This window comes from Molothrus ater, chromosome 22 (genome assembly GCF_012460135.2).
Source record: "Molothrus ater isolate BHLD 08-10-18 breed brown headed cowbird chromosome 22, BPBGC_Mater_1.1, whole genome shotgun sequence".
Classification (NCBI taxonomy): Eukaryota; Metazoa; Chordata; class Aves; order Passeriformes; family Icteridae; genus Molothrus; species Molothrus ater.
Window position 1 is genome coordinate 7,737,863 of NC_050499.2, and position 20,105 is coordinate 7,757,967.

A 20,105-nucleotide genomic window follows, 5' to 3' on the forward strand; every position below is an offset into this window, starting at 1 on the left:
CGCCCGCTCGGGGGCCGAGCCGGCGGCGCTCGGTGCCGCCCGTGGCCCGTTCGGCGCTGCCCGCTCGGGGGCCGGGCCGGGCCGGCGGCGCTCGGTGCCGCCCGTGGCCCGTTCGGCGCTGCCCGCTCGGGGGTCGGGTCGGGTCGGGCCGGCGGCGCTCGGTGCCGCCCGTGGCCCGTTCGGCGCTGCCCGCTCGGGGGCCGGGCCGGGCCGGCGGCGCTCGGTGCCGCCCGTGGCCCGTTCGGCGCTGCCCGCTCGGGGGCCGGGCCGGGCCGGCGGCGCTCGGTGCCGCCCGTGGCCCGTTGGCGCGGGGCGGTGCGCGGGGCGTGCCGCCGTGTCCCCGCCCCGTGACGCGCCATCTCCCGCGGGCGGCGCGCGGCGGCGGCAGAGCGAGGCAGGTGCCGGCGATGGCGGGTCGCGCCCAGCCCAGCGGCCCCGCGGGCAGCGGCGGCGGCGCCCCGGGGCTCCTCCCGCTGCTGCTGCTGCTCCTGTCCGCCGCCGCCATCATCCCCCGAGGTAGGGAGGACGCGGCCCCCGCGCACGGGGCACCGCGCGGACGGGCGGTACCGGGGCGGGCGGCGCGCGGAGGGGGGTTCGCGCTCGGGGACCGCGGCGGCGCTCGGGTAGCCCCGGTTGCGGCGGGTGCGGGGCGAGCCCGCCCGCCCTCCTCCGCCCCGGGCCGTGCCCGGAGCGCTCGGTGGTCCCGGGGAAGCGCCCCCGGCGGCGGGAGCGGCGGGCGGGCTCACCCGCGCGTGGCGGCGCGGGCAGCCGCTGCCGGTTTCCATGGAAGCGGCTTCTCCGCTGCCCCGGGGGGTCATCAGCGGCCCCGCAATTAAAAACTAATTGCTTTGCGCGCCCCCTCTATCTCCCCCCTCTCCGCCCCCCCCGGTGTTTGCGGCGGCGCGGGGATGCTGCACCCCTGCGGGAGCGGGGAACCTGTTGGAATCTGAGTGGAACTTGCGCGACGCTTCGCTCTCCCTCTTCCTCTCTCTCTCCGTCTTCCTCGCTTCCCACCCCTCTCTCTCCTTCCTCTCCTCTCTCCCCGGTGCCCCCTGCCGCAGCCGCGCCCCCCGCCCAGCTGGGCGCGCTCGGGGCGATCGCCCGGCTCGGGCGCTGCGGCTGGAACGGGCGCTGCTTAAATGTGGCTAACGAGGCCCCCCGAGCGGGGCCGGTTGGGTTCTCTCCGCGGCACCCTCGGGGCGCGGTGTCCCCCGTGCGTTGGGCGATCCCCCCACCCCGCCTGGCTTCGCTCCCCGCCGAGCCCGGAGCCGCAGCAGCGATCTGCGCTCGTGTCCGGTGGCTTCGGTTCGAGCATCCCCCGTTAACGCCGCTCACGTTTCCAGTATGTCCGTGGGGCGGCACGGTGCCACCCGGCCGTAGGAGCGGTGCTGTGTCCGGGATGTTTGGGAAGAACAAGAGGCCATTGAACGATCTGTTGAATCCCGCTCGTAGGAAAGGGGGGACGAAGGGGCCGCCAGCCCGGCGAACAAAGAGCTTTATTCACAGCCTGTGTACATGTCCATGCCTTCCCCGCTCTTCCCGGGCGGCCTTTTCGGTGGGATGGTGGTGGGGGGAGAGCGCTGGGGTCGTTTTCGGCTTGTTCTCCCCGCGAACGGGGCCGGGGCCGGTGCCGGTGCCCGCCCGCCGGCTCCGACCGGGGCTGCGCCTCCCGGCTGCGCTGGGCAGCCCCGAAGGGCGGCTCTGCCCCGATGCCGATGGCTCCTTTCCTTCGCTCCGCAGCCCCGAGCCCGTTCCGGGGAGCCGGAGCGAGGGAAAGGAGCCAGAGCGGCGGCTCTTTGCGCTGCGAGCCGGGGAAACGCTCCGCTCCCGTTCCCCGCGCCCGGGCTTCCTGCGGGCGCTGTGTTGTACATTCCCAGATGTCTCGTCACAAGGTGCTGTTTGTGTGTTCGGTGCTTTTCGCTGCCTGCTGAGCCTCCCGCCGGTGTGACCTGGGGACTCTGGTACTGAGAGATGCCCAGGTTGGGAATACGAGCCCGGCTCCTGGACGGCCGCCTTCATCCTTTGTTTTGCTGTCTTGCTCACCTCAATTCTCTAAGAGCAGTTTTTAACTGGAGGCCAGAGTGATCCCCGGCAGGCTCAGCCTGTTCACTGCTGCCCAGCCAACGGGTGGAACTGTGATTTGGGGTCGCAGAGCTGCTGAAGGGAAACAAAAGCAGGGCTGGATGCTGGCTCGCAGTGGCTGTGCCTGACCCGAGCACCGGGGTGAGAAGCACCGCGCGGCGTGCGCTGAGGTTGTGGTAAGACACATATTTTGTGGTTGCGCTGCTGTGTTGTGAATCGTAGGAAAAAATCCCAGACTGTCTGCGTTTAGGCAGAATTTCCTTACAGCTGGGAACCCTTTATCCCCCCTGTTCTCCCCCTTTTCCAAGCTCACAGTGTTAGCTCCAGTGTTTTGCGAAGAGAGAATTAGTGTGAGGCAGCAGCGTCAGCGCAGAGTGCTGTGGCTGTGTCTCCCGCACGGCTGCCACCCGAGGCACAGCGGTGCCAGCGCTGTGTCACCGCCGTGGTGGCACCCCGTGATGCGGAGCGTGGCTCAGGGCTCTGCCGCCTCCTCTCACAGCAATAGGCAGCAGCGAGGCTCGGTTTGGGATGAGCCTGTGCGATCGGGTGGATCCGTGTGTGTCCGTGGTTCCTCTCCAGCCGCTCTCGATGCTCCGCGGTTCGTGGAGCTCCCGATGTCCTGTGCAGCAGGGCGAGGGCTGAGGAGCGCTCTTGGCTCACTCTGAGGCACTTGGGCAGCGCTGGGCTGGAGCTCGGAGTCTGTCTGCGCTGGCACTCGGCACTTCAGGGAGAACAACTTTCCAGCAGAAGCCTCAGGAGGTGTTTGGAGACGGCGTTGGCGTGGAGCCGTGACCTGGCCGTGGCACGGGGCTGGCCAGGGCTGCTTGTGGCTGCAGCCTCCGTGTCTGCCGACACCAAACCGGCCCGGGAGAAGCCCCCATGAAGGCAGGGAGCGCTCCCAGCGCGGCTGCGCTGAGCCAGGCTCCTTTGTAAACACAGAGTGAGTTTCCAAGGAGCCTTTGTATGCAAGCGAGGCGAGGCTGCTCGTCCCCGGCCTTCAGCAACACGCGCTGCGTTCTGCATGCGGCGCAAACACCGGCGGGGAAGGGGCTGGGGAATAAAGTGATCCATCTGGGTTGCAGCTTGGGCTCATTTGTCTTGCATGTAGGCAGTTGAGCCCAGGTTTATAAGCACGACAATCTGGTTTAAAACCACTGCCAAGGAGGCTCCTGAGGACGGGGAGGCGAGGAGATCGCTCCGCTCCGTGCGTGCTCGGCTCTGAGGAGGGGGCAGCTGTCAGCACCTTCTGCAGGATGGACATCCCTGGGTGGATGCTGTTGGATGGACGCCACCGGGATGGGCGCTGCCGGTGTCCCTGGGCACGGGTGGCCGCTGCTGGTGGCAGAGGTGGCTGCGGTGACAGGAGGCCGGAGAAGAGCCGCGATCCCCGGGGACCCCCGGCCGTACCAGCGGCCGTGCTGCTGATGCTGCGCTGCCGTCGCCTTTGTTTGCCTTGTGCCGTCTTTCCTGGTGTGTAAATGAAGAAGGCTTTGTAATCAAACAGCGCTGGCTCCGTCAGCCGGGCGCTTGGCGAGCCGTGCCCCGGCCCTGCCAGCACCGGTGGGGCCGTGCCTGTGCCATCATGGGTGAGCTCTCTGCCCTATTGCTGGCTGGAAAATGGGTCAGCTCCTTAACCCTGCGTCTGCCTGAGGCCACCCGGAGTAAAACCTGTGTTCCAGCCTGGATACACCCTCTGCTTGAATGGACCATCCGAGCACTCCGCAGAACACATTTGCTCGTAAAAAGCAAAGCCACCCTCCTGCGTGTAGGCAGTTTTCTGGATGTTTCTCTTGAATGGCTGTTTTTTAGGGATTATTGTCAGACTTTGTATAGAGGTTTTGACAACCTGTTCCTCTTCTGGGTGTTGGTGGCACTCAGTGGTACTTCTGTCAGGAAAGCAGGGGCTCCCTCCTGTATCCAAACATTTCGGTTCCTGTCTGCAGCTCCAGATCTGAGCAGGCTCCAGGAGAGGAGCGTGAGGCTGCAGCCTTCCCTGGAGCTGAGCCAGGAAGTGAATACTTAACACAGTGCATTGAGAGCACAAGCAAAGCTGGACACACAGCCAGCGTCTACTGAGAAATTGGATGCTACATGTTAAAAAAAATGAGTTGTGCTTGTTCCTCCGGGGGACATTGTGAGGTGCAAACCCACCGGCGCTAAATAAAGGGACGCTGTGGAAGCCTGCCATGAAGGAGAGACCCTAGGTGGAATGTTGTAATTAGGAGTGGTATGTACTTGTTTAAGTTCCATAAATCAGTCTCTTTCCCGGGCTGTAATTGCAGGCTGCAGAGAGCAGCTGCTGCTGCGGTTCCTGGGGAGCTCCACCACAAATGCTTTGAAGGTCGCCCAGCGTGGGCTCAGGCGCTTCGGGGCGGCGTGCTGGGGAAGAGGGTGGGTTGGGATGTGTGGCAGGCGAGTTGGAAGGGAAGTGCCACGAGGCCCATTCGCTCCCAGCCCTGTTAATTGGGAACACGGGGAGCTGTCGGCCGGCGCGGTGCCTGCCCTGCCCCGCCGAGATCAGCCGGCGTTTGTGGTTCAGCCACGAGCTGCATTTAGTTATTGCAGTTTTTAATTTGCGATACTGTGGCTGCAGGCGACTCCTCTGATGGCCCTGCCCATGTGTGACCACCACCCGCCTGCCGTCAGCCTTTTTTGCTGTGGAAACAGTTTTTCTTCTTCCCGGTGTCCTCGTTACCTGTTGAACCTCTCGGTTTTCCTGCTGTGTTGCACATCAGGCTCTCGCATCTTTGCAGGGTGTTGAGCTGGGTGTTGGGGAGCCCTGCAAACCACTGTGTGCTGCTGGATGAGGCTCTGAAAACCCGAGTTTGGTGTCAGTGTTTTTCACCCATCCCAGATTCCAGCAAGGAATGCAGATCCCCAAGGAGATTTGCTTCTCGGGGTTTCTCAGAGCCGCTGCTGAGCCCTCACCACACGCTCACCCGCAGTATGTGGCTGGTGGCTGCTTGCATTTAAAACATTTGCCTGGGTTGTACCAGGGACATTTGCTGCCCTCCACTCCTGGTTATTTTAGACCAACAATGTCCCTTTGTGGGGCTGGGCTGGCTATTTTTACCCTGTGGTATGGTTTTAATTTACTGTGTTCTTCTGTGGTTTAAAAACTTGAGCATTACAAAGACTCTGCCCTTACCAAATTCTCAAGGTGAATCAGTAGAATATTTGATACCCCATTAAGTTTCAGTCTGAAGGATCAAAGAGATACTTAGGCACATCTCTTTGCTCAGAGATATAAAACTTTTGTGGGCTGTAGCTTAACTGGAAAATGTCTTTAGTTTTGCTTTTTTAGGTATTTTTTTGTCCCTGGAAGTGCTGGAGCTCCTTGGTGTTGCTGGTTTGCTGACAGTCTCATAGACTGGTGCTGCCTGCTGGCAGGTCTGTGGTGGGTTTGCTCTGGTCCTGCCCAAATGACACAGCCCAGGTCCCCCCTCCCCTCTTAGTGGCAGTTCCAGTCAGGTGCCAGCATTGGGGTCTCTTTACAGTGAACGACTGCCAGTAGGTTTTAAAGCCCAGGTGTGCATTTGGCAGTGGGGAAAAGTTGTGTTGGAAACTCTCCTCCTCTGCCAGTCCCAGCTGTGAAGTTTGCTCTCAGCAGTTACACCCCTGGCTCCAGCCTCCCCTCCATTTTCTGGAGCCCGTGGCTGAGCAGTGGCAGCCGTGGGGGATGGAGATCTCTACCTGCAGATCCGGGAGGTGCCAATGAGCCACCAGAGACGAGGCTGCCTACGGGGTCACATTGCCTCTTAAAGTTGTGCTCAGACTGGAGGAGTTGGGTGTATAAACCCCTGGGTTCGGGTTACGTCTGGCATAAACTGCTCTGATCTCGTGGTGTCCTCTTTTAGCAGTTAGTGAGCCTGTATCTGATTTATGATCTCCAAGGTCTGCTCCCAGAGTGGAAATGTCATTGCATTCCCCACGCTGCCAGCAGGGCTCTGGCTGGACCTCTGCAGTGGGGCCTTCCCTTCACAGGGGTGCCCTTGGGTGCTTGTCTCCAGCGTGATGACTCTTGGACCTGCGAGACCTCAGCGTTTGGTACAGGAACAGAGCAGTAATGCTTTTACAGGGATGAATTTCTCATGGAGAGCATGAGCCCACACTGGGGCAAGCTCCAGCAAGGCTGGTCTGGGAGTGCTGGTGCAGTGGGTGGGGGCCCGGTGGGGTCCTGTCACACTGGGCTGTGTGACCCCTCCTCTGCGACGGGGGAGCACCCCAGACCCCCGCTCCCATCCTGCTCCTGCGGTGTCGATCCCCTCTCCAGAGTGTGACAGGAAGAAAGAAATATGAAGCAGCAAAGTGACATTCCCTCCCTCCCCTTCTCCCCCCGTGCAGCAATAGAAATACGAGTCTGAGTCTGCAGCGTCAAAAGAGAGATCAGAGTAATCGGATCAAGCATGAGGAACTGCTTGTTGCTGCTTCCCTGTTTTTAAATGAGGCTGCCTGGCAGCTTCCCTGGCAGAGCACTTTCAACATTACTCGTGTTCAGCTTTGGAGCTGGGGTTGCAGCAAAGTCGGGCTCCGTGAGAATTGGGCTGGAAAGGGAACTTTCTGTGTAGCCTCTGGGCTAACACACAGAAATAAAGGCTCCCCGTGCCCCCATGGCCCTGGTTTTGTAGCTGAGCAGAGGCACATCTGTCCCCAGCTCTGCAGAGAGAGCGCTCTCACTTCATGCATTTATCACAGTGATGCTGCTCTGGGATGTGCTCCGTGATGCCAGTACATCCCTGACCTTGGAAAAGCACAGTGACTGTCTCCAAAGCCATTTCTGCCTGGCTGCCCTGGTGTGGCATGGGATAACTCTGGGCAGCAGCTGCCCTCTGTCTGTGGAGAGGTGTTGCAGTGGTGCAGCTGGGTCAGACCAGGGGAGAGAGCTGCTGGCTCAGCTGCAAAGGCTCCTCTTCATGCAGTGCCTCTGTGCTGGTTGGGTGCAAGTGGACATCCATCCATCCATCCATCCATCCATCCATCCATCATCCACCCCAGTCTTCAGTGCTGGCACTGCTCCAGAGCACCTGGATGCTCACCTGCACTGCTGCAGTGCCTGTGCTCACAGAAACCCTGCATTGCTCCATGGACTTTGGTTGTGAGGTTGTTCTGCTAATCCTGACTGGTTTCACAGTAATGAGAACCTGAAATATCCACATGTAGAGAGCTGTTGCTGTAGCTGGGTTTGTTTTGCATTCTCATTCTGAGCTGTTTTGCTTGGAAACCTGGTTGGACCCCTTTGTGCTCCCATTGCCTGTTTGACATCTTCATTCCCGTTGGCTAATGCAGACATGGTGGTAGAAGCTTGGTGGAAGCAGGGAAGCTCCCAAGGGTTACTGCTGCTGCTTTTCCCACTCTGTTTGGAATTAGGTGCTGTTTTCAGCTGTTTGAGGACGGGCCTTGCCATGCACTCACAGGCTGTTTGAGCAGAAAGCACGCTGTGCTGGTTTGGGTGTCAGCAGCTCTTACAAAGCCCTTGTGCCAGATCTCTGCCTGCCTTGCTGGGGAGGGCTGTGGCTGACGGGGCACCACGAGATGCCAGCGAGGCTGTGCCTGTCCCTGTGACAGCCTGGCTGGGCTCCCTGCGCTGGGGAAGCTGCTGACACCCAGCAAACCCTGAACGCCGTCATCGCCAGCCCTCAGCTTCGTCAGGCGGAGCTGCCGGGGGACGCTTGGTTTGTCAGGGCTCCTCGGAGCCAGCCAGCCTGCCCAGGGTGGGCTCAGCAGGAAGCAGCAAACAAAGCCAAACCCCTGCTTGCCTTGGGAAGAGCTGTCTTGGTGTTGGCTTGGCAGCAGCTCTGGTTCTGCAGGCACATTCGCTCCTTTGCCACCCCTGTTTGTGCCGTCTGGAGGAGCAGCGTGTGGTTCCCCCGTTTGCAGGAGCATTCCTGTCCTGGAGGGTGAGAGGCAGAGCAGATCCCTGTCTGGAACAGGGCACTCAGGCTCTGTGACACCCCTGTGCCATGCAGCTGCTTGTGGGGACTCGTGCTGGGATGGAGCAGAACCTGTGTAACCTGCTCCTGCTTCTTGTCCATAGTCACTGTTTGGGGTGGATGCAGGGGAGGTTTCTCTTGGTGCACAAAATGTGAGTGTGATTTCTCCTTTGGTGCTTTTCTGCTCTTCGTTTACTGTGATTTTACAGACTGCTGGAATGAAGATGGGCATCATTCAGAGTCAGTGTCTGCAGGGTCAGGGCACACAGTGGCTTTTCCTGCCCTGCCACAGTTACAGCCCAGTTTTCCTCAGCTCCTGCTCTGTGGGTGGCTCCGGAGGAGATTTACTCATCCCTGAGTAGGCAGAACCACCGAGAGCGAGTCCCACGCTGAGGTTGCTGAGCTCTGTCCACACAAACAGCTTTTCCTTCGATTTAAAGGTCTCACAGCCTTAATCGTTCCCTAGAATCTTTAACAGAAGGCCCAGGTTTAATCAACTCCCCGAATCCATAACTGCCAGGTATTGCTTCCTCAGCACGAGGAGCAGAGCCGTGCCTCTCCCTGGGAAGGGTGAAGATTAAAGTGGGATAGACGGGAGATTAACAGTGTTCCCTTCAGACACAGCCAGGGAAAGGGGAGACGCTCCGAGAGGAGGAAGAAAGGAAATTCTTGGAGGCAAATCACTTACTGCTCTGTAGGAATCCGCGGAGCCTTGTAAACAGAGGCTTTATAGCAAACCCAGTGCTCCGACTCTTAAATCACTCTGGGAGAATTTTGGATGCACAGTTAAAGGATGCTCCTCCAGGCTCTCATTAGCAAATTGGATCCAAAATTTTCGTGTTAACACAGCATGATGTGTGTGGAATGCAGCTCAGGAAGGTCGGTCCAGCTGTCTGGGATACTCTGTTTTGTGTTGAGGTTGGGTGGGTCTGTTGATCTCGTTCCTATTTTGGAAGGGGGAGGTTTAGCAGAAGTTAAAATGGGATTTCAGTGTCTCTTTCAGAATAGCTCATTCTAAGTTCCTACAAGAGTAAATATCTTGTGGACAGCCTGTTGTAATCACAAGCCACTGCTTCTTCCTCTCCTTCCCCTCATGTACTGCATCCCTCTAAATCTGACTTCTTTGGGCAAGGCAGGATAAGGAAATGAAAATAGCTCTCCATGGGTGATGGGGCCTGGGGGGTGTAAAAATCCTATCTGAAGGTAAGGAGTGGCTGAAATGATCCTGCAGGAAACAAATGAGGATTAATAAGCTATTTTCAGCCTGGTCATTTGCTTCTTCCCAGAGAGAGCCCAGTGGAGTGACCAATCCAGTGGGTGTCCTGAGGGAGAGGGGATTTTGTGCTGGAATAATTACTGTGGATGTTGGTGGGTGCGCATGGACGAGGAGGATATTGGAGGAGAGTGGTGGGATCCTCCTCCTCCTGGATTTCACTGCTCAAAGAGCAAATCTTGCTGAAAACTGTCCCCGAATCCTCTGGGAAACCTTTGGAAATGCAGCTCCTCGTTGCTTTATGTAAAATGTCTTTGTAGCAGTTGAGGATGCTGGCGTCCATTAAAGACACAATCCAAAGCCATGTGAGAGCTTTAATAACTTGGTATTTTTGTTGTGCCAAAAAATCCAATTACATACGGAATCACTTTTTCTTTGTAAAGGTCTGGGAAAGTGTTTGCCTGAACTGCTGTGGAAGCGGCATTTCAGTGAACCAGCTGAAAAGTCACTTTTGTCAGTTTAATGGGTGTAATAAAATGGTCCATCTTGGGGGAGCGAGGGAGGGGGACAGAAAAGCCTCTCTGAAATTGGGATCTTTTAATTTTAAATTGGTTCCTCGGATTTATAAGGATTTCAAAGGCAGATGGAGAGGGAAGAGCTCTGGGTAGCTGTGGAAGCAGCTCGTCCCTGTTTTTCTGAGAAATACACACATCCCATAGATGGAGTGTTTACGGAATGGACATGAAATACACACGTATATACAGAAAATGTACAAAGCCGAACATAGGAGGATGTGGGTGGCTGGGGGCTCGTGGCTGTGGCAGGCGGGGTGGCCCTGGGGGCTCTGCCATCGTGTCCTCAGTGCTGTCAGTGATCTTGGAGTGCCATCACTGCTTGTTTCCCACCCAACGTGGTTCTGTTTGTCTGGCCTTCATTTGTCCAGATTATCAGCATGCAGAGGAGAGCTGCCTGGTATTTACATGATTTAGTTGTAAATATGGTTAAGTGTTGATAGATATTGTTGTCATAAGTGCTTACAGCTCCTGGACTGATTACTGAATTTCTTATGTGGAAATCTGTACAAGCTCGGCGTGCGAGCAGCTTCCCAAGGGAAGTGTGAGGAAGGAGCCTGTGGTTTCCGTGTGGAAATCAAAGCCCAGATGTGGCTGCAGTGGGTGAATTTATGGGGGAAGTACTGTCGGGTTTGGCTGGCAACAACTGGGGCTCCGAGGCTGTGATGAAGGGAGAATAAAAGGCTCTTGTTGCCTGTTTTTTGGGAACAGATGCTGTTCTGTGGAACAACTATTCGGGGCTGATATGCATAGGGAACATCTGTAGGGTTATACACCAGGGCTCCGGCTGAGGGATGTTCATCCCTGCCACCGGGCTGATGGAACAAATGTGTTATTTGCTGGTAGTTTTATTTTTAATTGACTAATAGGCTGTGCTTGAACCGCCCTTGTTTAACAGTCTTATTTCCAGAATGTTTTACATCCCTACTCAGAGCCCTGAATTAGCAGACGAGTGTTTCTGGAAGTGTCTCTCTGAACGCAGAAAGCCTGGATTTGGCAGAATCCTCTCCAGGGGGGTGAGGATTGTGGAGGGCTCTGCCGTCTTGATCACGGTCCTGAAAACCTGTGCATCTTTTGTGTTTGCCCACAGAAAGGGAGATTGGTGGGGGTGGTTTGGAGTTCTGAGGTCGGAGCAGTTATTAGGATAAAGCATGGGATGAGAGGCCAGCTGTGCTGTGCGTGGAGGGGATTTGTGGATGCGATGTTCAGCTCAGTGCTGAATTTAGGGCAGAGATAAAAGCCTCTCCCCACCCCGAAGCGCTTCTGTGTGTAATGCCAGCACTTAAATCCTCGCAGCTCGGGCTGTGGGGAGGGAACCCGGGAGCTGCATCCCAAACCCTGCGCGCGGAGCGAGAGCAGCCCGTCCTGCCCACCCTCCTGGGTGCGCTCCTTGCTTCAGAGCCGCTTTCTCGGAGCACAGGAAGCTGGCAGGAGCCTGTGTTCCCTCCCAGGCAGAAGCTGTCCCTTTGGAGGGAGCGGAGCGGCGCGCCTGGATCTGCCTCGGCAGTCGGTCTGCCTGCCAGCCCCTCCGCTCAGCACTGCTCTGCCTCAAGGGGGGAAATGCCCCCAAACCCTTCACTTGTGGCATCAGGAGGGAAGGGAGAAGAGGAGCCCCAAGTACTTAGTATGGGCAGTGTGAGCTTTGCGGAGTCACACATCCAGATGGATTACATGAGGAACTTGACATCTTGTTTAAAAACAAATCATTCATTATGTAGCAGTGAATAATCAAGCATTACAGTTTCATCTCTGGAGGTTCCTTTTTTGGTTGGAATTTTGATAGTTCAGTAATTAAAAGCTGTAAGCTATTACACTGTCTACATGTTGATCAATTGATAATTAAAAAGTTGATGATAGATATGGTATTTCATGGGACTGGTTGGTTACGGTCAGATTTCCTTCGTGTGTTTTGAAAATTGTCGTTTAACTCAACACTTAAACGTTTTTCAATATTCATGGGCTGTTTTACTTGATTTTTATAAATGCCTTTTAATGATCACAATTTGCATATGGTAATTTAGAATCAGGGAATCGTTTAGGTTAGAAAAGCCCTGTAAGATCATCGAGTCCAGCCATTAACCCTGCACTGCCGAGGCCACCACTCAATCCTGTCCCCAAGTGCCACATCCACACGGCTTTTAAATCCCCCCAGGGGTGGTGACCTGTGCCAGGGCTGGACAGCCCTTTAAGGGAAGGGATTTTGCCAATATCCAACCTAAACCTCCCCTGGTGCGGGATCTGCTGAGCCCCTCTCGGCTGAGGCGCTCGGAGGTGAGCTGGATAACGCAATCAGGGATAAAGCAGCCCAAAATGAAGGAAAACTGGGTTGGTAATGGCCTCCGTGATGGAAGATTCATTGCTTCAGGAGTCTAATCTGAGACCAAAATGAAGCCCAAACCTGACAGTCTTCAGAGCATAATGCAAGATTTACTGCTCTGCCACGCTCAAGAGATTAAAAATAAAAACAGCCATCCTCCAAACCACCCTTCCTGTGCCTGCAAAACTTAGGGAAAACCAAGGGCTTTTGCTTCTTTTGAGTGAAAAACCCCAAAATAGCCCCAAACAGAATGGGTTTGCCCTGTGTTTGCCAAGGCACGCAGAGTCCTTTTCCTAACACGTGTGGAGCTGCAGAGGGAGGATGCTTTGGGGTGGCTCTGGCAGCGAGGAGTGTGATGGTGAGCTGGGAGGGATCCTCGCCCTGCTGAGGCCACGCACTGCCCTGCTGCTGGGTGATCCTGCCTGGGAGCTGCTGCCAGGGCGTTGGCTGGGTTGGGAATCCTTCTGGAGTGGCCCCTGGCTGGGCTGTGCTGCCGTGGGGCTGGCACCGAGCCCTCCCTGAGCCAAGCCTGGCGCTGCTCACCCAGCCTGGCGGGCACAGGAGAGCTGTTGGAGGGCCCTGCCCGCCTGATCTAGTGGAAAACACCTTCCATGGAGCCTGTCAGTCCTGAGGAAGCCTGGAGTGGTGGGGAGCTCATCCCTAGCTGCACACCTGAGGACGTGCCTGGTTCAGGTCGTGCCTCCTTCGTGCTGATGCATCCTGACGGGCGCTGGAGTGGTCCAAGGAGCCAGAAAGCAAAACCCCCAAACCCTGGATCCTTCTAAAGGGTGACCTCCTTCCCAGCCCTCACCCCTGATCCCTGGGATGTCCTTCTGAATCCAAGACAGAGTGATCTGCATCCTCCTGCTGCTATCAATGCCTGTAGTGGCTTTACCTGCTCGTTGGGGATAGGGACAGTGTTGGAGTGACCAGTTCTGCTGGAGATGCATCACATCTGTCCTGGAAAGCCCTTGGTTTAAAAACCACTTTGTCCTGAGACACTTGTTGCTTTGTGACAGCTGGTTCCAGTAATTTGTTTTTATAGGGCAGTTTGTAGTAAATGAATGACACGTTGAATATTTTAGTGAGATTTTAGATTATCTAAAGAATGTTTTCCGGTTTACTAATTGGTAGATAATGCTGAATACATTGATGCTGACATGAGCAAATGGATGTAAAATGATTTTGAAGCGAGCCTCATTAGAAGATGCTCTAATTCAGTCAACAGGAGATGTCAGCTCGTGTGCTCGGACCCTGGCGTTCCAGGGCTGCACTAATTGCAGGAGACGTGGGGCTCCTGCAGAGGCTCCTTGCAGCCCGGTGACAGCTTCTGGGAGCTGCCCTGTGAGAGGCAGCAAGTCAGCAATTAGTGATCCTGAAGAGCTCCTTTTGGCCTCTGCGCCATCCTCAGCCAGGCGAGGGTTGGCTTTTGGAGTCGGATTTCTCTGGAAAGCACCAAAGAGGAGCAAACCAAGGGGGCTGGGGGTGACTGAAGGTGTGCCCAGGTGAGTTTCTGGGGCAGGCACTGGGTTCAGAGGGATTCCCAAAGGCCTGATTCTCGTGGTGATACACACAGAATACACTGCAATGTGTGTGTGTGTGCGGGGCTCCTTGGTGATCAGATCCTCAGAGTGCTCCTGACGAGCAGTGCCAGTCCAAAAACACCTTGCTTTAACCCCAGAGAGAAGGTGGGTTTTGTTGTCTCCTCAGGTAATAAATCCCTGCAGTGTCTGCTGCTCCAGGTCCCATTTATTGCACAGAGCAGGAGATTTTTCACTCCCACAGATTAGGATCTGCCTTTTTTTGGGTCTTCCATCAATAAAATTAACTTTTCCCTTTCTCTGTGCATCTATGAAGGATGTTGCTTTGCTCTCTTGCAGGCGGTGTCTGAAGTTTTGAATTCGTAAAGCTGGATTTGCTCAAGTCTCTTGTTTTCATTCCCTGGAAACAAAGGAGGGGCAGTTGGTGCCTGTGCAGCTGCAGCCCAGTGTTAACCCTTTGTCCTTCAGGCTTTGTTTTGCATGAGAAATCATGGGAAGGTTTTACCAGATGTGGTGATTCTATGGGAAAAGTCCCTTATTTCCTGTGTTTGGGAATGCTCAGAAGTTGAGGGATTTCTGTAAGGTGATTGAGTCTCAAAGTGCAGCCGAGTACAGTGGGCAGCAAGACTGGGGGAGTTCTGGGAATGTGTGGCAGAATACCCAAACCATCCAACCCAACCAACCAAAGCATATATTTCTTACTTAGGAGGAGGAGAAATGGAGCAGTTTGGGGTTAACTTTTCTGGGAGTGAGTCCTCAATTTCCCCAGGCTGATTTCTGCAGACACATGGAGGATAAAAGCTGCTGCAGGAGGAAAATGAGGGAGCAGAGTCCTTTACCAAAGCCGCTTTCCAGGCAGAGGATGATCAGGAAAAGCTCTTCCAAAGGGGGAGAAAACCTCAAAAAACCCCAGGCAATGAAGTTTCAGCTTTCCCCTGTCACCAGAGGCTTGCCAGGGGCATTCAGATGGTAGCTGGTGCCTTGCTGAATTTTCACTAATGTCTAAAATTAATCAAAATGAGTGTTATCCATTTAGTGCATAATCCCCTCTGTAGGCTGTGTGTAGGCATAATCAAGGGATGCCAAATGTATTACATTACCTGGGATATTTGGGGATATTTTTATTCTACTCAAAGTAATCTGCAAGATCTGATACGAAGAGACACAAAAGGTTAGTTGAAAGCAGACAAGAACTGAATCATTGACTTGAGGAGGAACTGCATTGTGCAGGCTGTAATGCTCCTTCTTATTCATTACTGCAATTATAATTATGGAACCCAAAGTATTTAATTGGCCTCCCAGACTCTTCACACTGAATAGATTGCATTGTTACCATTTAAAAAAAATATCCTCTTATGCATTGCAAATACATGTGCGTGTTGCTCTCTGGCTCTCAAGAGGTTTCTTTGTTTATGTGATGAGCGATTAACTGAATTAGGGATCTCTCTGTGCTGTGTCAAACCAAAATCCAGCGGAAGAAGAATTCTTCCCGGATGTCAGGTGATATTAGAGGCTCTAAAAACAAAACTTTGTGCATTAAACCCACCAAACCCCAGAGTAATCCGGGCTGTTAGGAGTTCTCAGAAATACAAAATTCTGGAGGGTGGAGTCGGCGCTTGGGGCTGAATTCCCCCGCTCTGGTCTCAGGGCAATGGGACGTGGGGCTGTGCGGGCCGGTCCAAGGTGATCCTGCTCTGCCTCAGCCAGGAGGAGCTGGCTCAGCTTGGCTTGGTTTATGTGACGTTGTGTGTGGAACAAACAGACACGTTTAATTACCAGGCAGTAATTCCATCCGTGGGGCTCTCGTGAGCCTCCAAACGCAGGCAGAGCCTGTTTGCTCTCCATTAACAGCAGAAAGGTGAGGAAAGGTTTGTTTTCCCGCCCTCATCCCGCCGTCCCTCGAGCCTCCCAGGCAGCGTTTATTGTCCTTTCCTGCTCCTTTAATGCTCTCACAAATGGAAGGCCGGTGAGTTTGGGTACGGGCAGCCCATCCAAACAGCTCTTTAATGGAGCGTTCCGCCGGAATTGCCGCTCCTCTCCTCCTGGCTGGCTGATCCTGGCGGAGGGGACGGGGCTGGAACCGTCACACACAAAGATGCTGTGTGTAACACTTGGCAGAAGGACCTGAAATTGGATTACAAGCTCCTATTCCAGCAAGTAAACGTCCACGGTGTTTTTTATAGCTTATCTCTATTCATCTCTGTTTGCAGGCTCTGCTTGCCAAGCGTTAATGTAAACACTCTATTTTGAGACGTCGGTCCATTTGCCTTCTGGAAATCCTTCTTTTATAAGGTGGTAGTAAAGTCTGTGCATAAAAACAAAATAGTTCTGTGGTCATAACTGCACTGATGCCGCGTGGCTGGCGGCGCTGGCCACCCTACCTGGGGTCCTGGGCCTTGCAGGTGGGAGCAGGAGCAACCAGGGCAGGGAGATTAGCTCTGTGTGTGTGCATAGATATATGTGTATATATACATATATATGATTTTCTGTCTCCACAGTGAGGCTGGAGACCTCTGGTAGTTGAATTTGAAAGAATTAAATTGACTTTCAACTTATTGGACTCGCTTCCAATACTCTCCTAGAACAAATTTCATAGAGTTGGTGCTCGGTGCAGAATGGATGATGGTTTGAACTCTTCAGGGGATTTAGGGAATGGTTTTATTGTATTGTTGGTTTGGCCGAAAAAAAACATAATGGAAACGTCACCTGAAAGAGATTAAAAAGAGAAAATGTACCAATCTTGTGTGTCCAGCCAAGCAGTTGCGTATTCTGGTGGTGTAATATGTTGCACAATATTTTGGAAGAAACTGTAAATTCTGGGAAACGTGGCCTGGAAAATGTGCGAAGAATCCCGGCATTCTGTGAATGTGCAATCTGTGCAGTTCTCCCAGGGAACTGGGTGTCAAGTACTTAGGAATATTTACTGGTTCAGAGCCTTCTCGTGTTTATTTTGGGCTGCTTTGTGATTGGAAAAAAGCGTGAGGACTGAGATACTTCCCTGCCTCCTTGGAGAGGACAGACAGAAGTGAATGAGGAGACGAAGGCGGAACTTCCCAGCGGAGAGAGCTGTTTGTATGGGAATGAAATGGAAATGTGCCTTCCTAGCGTCAGGAAACCTGTAAACAATGCCTGTTTTCTTCCTCTCTGTTTGCTCCAGTTTTCCTGAAAGCTTGTTTACATATTAAAGGGTGTTAAACTGTCTTCCTTTGTGGCAGGTCTCACTCAGAGCTGGGCTGAAGCAGTGGGGATGAAAGGCTCCCATCGCTGCTCTGGATAACGGGACCAGCCCTGGGACAGTCTCTGGGAATGGATTGGGCAGGAAAAATAAAAGATGCTTTTTGCTTTCTGGCGTTGCCATGAGGTCAGAGAGGGAAGGAAGGTGCAGGAGAAGCTTCCTACACACGTGTGGAGTGGGGGGACAGTCACTAAGCAGGGCACCTGTGTGCTGCCCTCTGCTTGGCAGTGCTGTCCACGGTGAGAGCTGGGGTTGTGGCTGGTGTTGGTGTGACAGTGGGGTCTGCAGCAGCTTGTTCAGGTTTAAAAATTTTGCCCCTTTGACCACAAGAAAAGAGGGCTGAGAGGAAGGACATCCCTGGAGGTGTTCCAGACCCAGACTGGACAGGGCTTGGAGCAGCCTGGTCTGGTGGGAGGGCAGGGAGTTTGGAACAGGGTGGTCTTTAGGGTCCCTTTGAACCCAAGCCATCCCTGATTCTGTGTCACAGTAAAACCATGGAATTACATTAAATCTGAGACCCAGTTGTGATGATTTCTGAGAAGACTCGTGGTCAGGCAGGAAGCTGTGACTGAAGGATGTTCAGGTGATGTTAGGAGGGGGAAGCAAACAGCTCAATCACTGTTCAATAAACCCGTTTTTACTGCTCTGTAATACTTTGATGTTGCCTTGGGCACACAGTTGAGGCACTGGCTCTGCAGCACCCTTGGCTCTCAGCCACCAGGGACCTTGGGATCAGGTGTGCTCTGCGTGCTTCTGTGAGCCATGTGTGCCATCAGCCTCCCTGCTGACAAATGGCAACTGTTGCTTAATTTTTATCCCCAATTATGTAGCTCCAGGACCCATTTTTCAGGTGGAATGTTGGAGCCATTAAGAAGAAATAAGTAAACTCTGCTGTATTCCATCATTTTTGGCAGGTACCCAGTGGTCTGTAGCTGTAATGTATGTGCATTTCTATGCAGGTATTTTTCATAAGCCTTGTGCCTGGAGCTGTCTGAGGCTTTGTTTGCTGGCTTCACCCAGGGCAGGAATGGGTGCTGGGTGAGTCCAGCTGTAATACCAAACTGCTGAGGAGCCTGGCTGTCCTCACCCCTCTGCTCTGGGACACAATTCCTGTGAGACCAGGCAGGATTCCTGCTCTGGGACACAATTCCTGTGAGACCAGGCAGGATTCCTGCTCTGGGACACAATTCCTGTGAGACCAGGCAGGATTCCTGCTCTGGGACACAAATCCTGGGTGACCAGGCAGGATTCCTGCTCGGGGACACAATTCCTGTGAGACCAGGCAGGATTCCTGCTCTGGGACACAATTCCTGTGTGGTCAGGCAGGATTCCTGCTCTGGGACACAATTCCTGTGAGACCAGGCAGGATTCCTGCTCTGGGACACAGTTCCTGGGTGACCAGGCAGGATTCCTGCTCTGGGACACAATTCCTGGGTGACCAGGCAGGATTCCTGCTCTGGGACACAATTCCTGTGAGATCAGGCAGGATTCCTGCTCTGGGACACAGTTCCTGGGTGACCAGGCAGGATTCCTGCTCTGGGACACAGTTCCTGGGTGACCAGGCAGGATTCCTGCTCTGGGACACAGTTCCTGGGTGACCAGGCAGGATTCCTGCTCTGGGACACAATTCCTGTGAGACCAGGCAGGATTCCTGCTCTGGGGACGCAATTCCTGGGTGACACAAATGCTGTGCAGGATTTCTGAGCTGTTGGCTCCATTTCCAGTGGGAAGTGGATGATCTGACATTTGCAGAGGTCGTTTGAGGGAAGCTGGGTTACCTTGGGAGAGCTGACAGAGGCTGTGCTTGGCCCTGGCTGACCTTTGGGAGATGATGGAAGGTTTTGGTTCCCGGGGGCTTTGCTGGGAATCTGTCCCTGTGCTTTAAATGTGTTTCCTCATGAGCCTTCCTAAGCAGAGGGAACAGCTTACGAAGTTTCCCTGGTTCTTTAGCACATGGACAGGTGAATGTTCACATAAAAACACCTGAACCTGAGAGGTGCTGCTGGGATGTGTGTCTTTCCTTGCTGCTTTTGATGTAACAAAGGTGCACAACTTCCTTTAGAGGAAACAGGGGAGACTGGGATGTGTTTTGTTTCCAGAGGAGATTTTGTGACAAATTTGTCAAATTTGACCTCTCAAAAACTGGCAGAAGAAGTTTATCCAAACCCTTGCAAGGTTGACGTCAGCTATAAACTCGTTTTTAGCCCTGGGCAGCAGAGGATGCAGACAGCCTCCCTGGCTCTTGTTTGGGGAGCAGAATGCACCTCTGCATTTCAAGGAATGCATCTAAAACCACCAAATTCTGTTGCAGCACATTGCAGCTGAGTTGATCGTGTCCAGGGAGAATGCAGCTGCCAGCATGGGAACAAGCGAGAGGGGTCTTGGTTTCAGAAAGCTCCAGAATCCATTTATTACCCGGGGAGGAGGGGTGGGATGGAGATGAGAGACCAGGCAAAGGCAGGGTGGTGGGGTTCTATGGGGATCACAGGCTGGAGTTGGGGTTTGGGTCGAGGGAGGAGTCATTAGCAGCAGAAGGATGCTAAGATCAAATTCCTGCCTCCTAGGAGCAGGGGCACTCCACAGAATTCTCCCTGCTATGAGCACCCAAGATCATGGAAGGGTGGCTGGAAGGGACTATCTTTATTTCTGAGAGAGGATCAGAACTCTTAGATAATTTCTAGTTTAGTTTTGAAAGCCCTCCATTTGCAGTGACGCTCCTGGCAGCTTTTGCAGGTGCTTGTCTGTCCTGGCACTTTTGTGTGTCTGAGTTCTGCAGCCACTGTGTTTAAACCTCCCTTGCTGGAGAGGTGTGTGCTGTGCAATTGCTCACTGGGATTTCACCGAGGTGTGTGCAGGCTGCTGAGCTTCCCAGCTCCAGCCTGAGCCCGGGGAGGAGCACAATTCGGCAAACCCGTTCAAGATAATGTGATTTGCTGCAAAAGTCTGTATTTTTAGGATGTTTACTACAGAGGTCTGAAATTACGCGGGCAATTTGTTGCCCTTGACAAGAGAAAATGCATCTCCGGTGAAATTTCATCCTAAAAGCAATCCTTTAATGGAGCTTTTCCTCCCGAGCCCGAGCTGTAGTGAGCTGCTGTAAATCACCGTGCTCCGGAGCCAGCCAGGCTCAGGTGGGTGTTTCTGCTCCCCGGGGAGGCTCCTGCTCTCAGACACACCCGGGCTCTCCATTCTCTGTGGGCTGTGGGGAGGAGCCC

General features: G+C 54.2%; 1 protein-coding gene across 9 annotated transcripts in view; it reads left to right on the forward strand.

The window, feature by feature from the left end:
- Positions 1-389: 389 nt before the first annotated feature.
- The window catches only part of CADM1 (cell adhesion molecule 1), a 140,068-nt gene continuing 120,352 nt past the window's right edge, over positions 390-20,105 (forward strand). For all 9 annotated transcript variants that reach the window (XM_036397602.2, XM_036397604.2, XM_054517123.1 and 6 more), the window contains exon 1: positions 390-516. In XM_036397602.2, the coding sequence (XP_036253495.1) occupies positions 408-516 (109 nt within the window). In that variant the 5' untranslated portion in view covers positions 390-407. The remainder of the gene's footprint in view (positions 517-20,105) is intronic.